This window comes from Oxyura jamaicensis, chromosome 1 (genome assembly GCF_011077185.1).
Source record: "Oxyura jamaicensis isolate SHBP4307 breed ruddy duck chromosome 1, BPBGC_Ojam_1.0, whole genome shotgun sequence".
NCBI classification, from domain to species: domain Eukaryota; kingdom Metazoa; phylum Chordata; class Aves; order Anseriformes; family Anatidae; genus Oxyura; species Oxyura jamaicensis.
Genome location: NC_048893.1, coordinates 57,503,106 through 57,504,192, shown reverse-complemented (window position 1 = coordinate 57,504,192; position 1,087 = coordinate 57,503,106). Strand labels below are relative to the sequence as shown.

At 74.5% G+C, this 1,087-nt stretch overlaps 1 protein-coding gene across 1 annotated transcript in view; it reads left to right on the top strand.

The window, feature by feature from the left end:
• The window catches only part of ASCL1 (achaete-scute family bHLH transcription factor 1), a gene marked incomplete at its 5' end in the record, with an annotated part of 1,329 nt that extends 631 nt beyond the window's left edge, over window positions 1-698 (top strand). Inside the window, one exon of the mRNA XM_035315050.1 lies at window positions 1-698. This exon is cut by the window's left edge and continues 1 nt beyond it. Coding sequence (XP_035170941.1) covers window positions 1-511 — 511 coding nt within the window.
• Between the last annotated feature and the right edge of the window lie 389 nt (window positions 699-1,087).

Genomic DNA, 1,087 nt, shown 5'->3' with positions numbered 1-1,087 from the left:
GAGCCCCGCGGGCGGGCAGCCGTCCCCGGGCGGCAAGCCGTCGGCGCCGCGGGCCGCCAAGCGGCAGCGCTCGGCCTCGCCGGAGCTGATGCGCTGCAAGAGGCGGCTCAACTTCAGCGGCTTCGGGTACAGCCTGCCGCAGCAGCAGCCGGCCGCCGTGGCGCGGCGCAACGAGCGGGAGCGCAACCGCGTGAAGCTGGTGAACCTGGGCTTCGCCACGCTGCGGGAGCACGTCCCCAACGGCGCGGCCAACAAGAAGATGAGCAAAGTGGAGACGCTGCGCTCCGCCGTCGAGTACATCCGCGCCCTGCAGCAGCTGCTCGACGAGCACGACGCCGTCAGCGCCGCCTTCCAGGCCGGCGTCCTGTCGCCCACCATCTCGCCCGGCTACTCGCACGACATGAACTCCATGGCGGGCTCCCCCGTGTCCTCCTACTCCTCCGACGAGGGCTCCTACGACCCGCTCAGCCCCGAGGAGCAGGAGCTGCTCGATTTCACCAGCTGGTTCTGAGCGCCCCCCGACGCCCCCCGCGCCCCCCGCGGCAGGTGGGTGCGCTCCCGCGGCCGGCCAGGGGGGCACGGGGGGTGCAGCCGTCGGGGCCGGGGGGGGGGGCGCGCAGCCGTCGGGGTCCTGCCTGGTCCCCGCGCGGCTCTGACTTCCTCTCTCTTTTCTCCTTACAGGCTGGTTGCAAAAAAAAGGGAAAAATATCACGCACGCGGGCGCGGGAAGCCGCCGCGAAGCCAGGACCTGTTGCGTTTCGCTCTCCCCCGCCGTCGGAGGGCGGTGCGGGCACGTCTCCCGGCGGGACGCTGCGCCCCCCGCGCACAGCGCTGAGCGCCGCGGGGGCCCCTCGGAGCGGCCGGAGCCCGGCCGGCCCCTGCGCACCGCTCCCGGCCCCGCCAGCACTGAGCGAGCCCGGCGAAGCCGCTACCCCTCTGGGAACGGCGACCCCGGTCCCCCGCGGCCGGGCGCTGCGCTCCTCGGGGCTCTTCCTCCTGCTGCATCCCCCCCGCCAGACGGGAGCCCCCCTCCGCACCCCATCCCGGCTGCCTCCAGCCCCGCACAGCCCGGCCTTCCCTGCTCTGT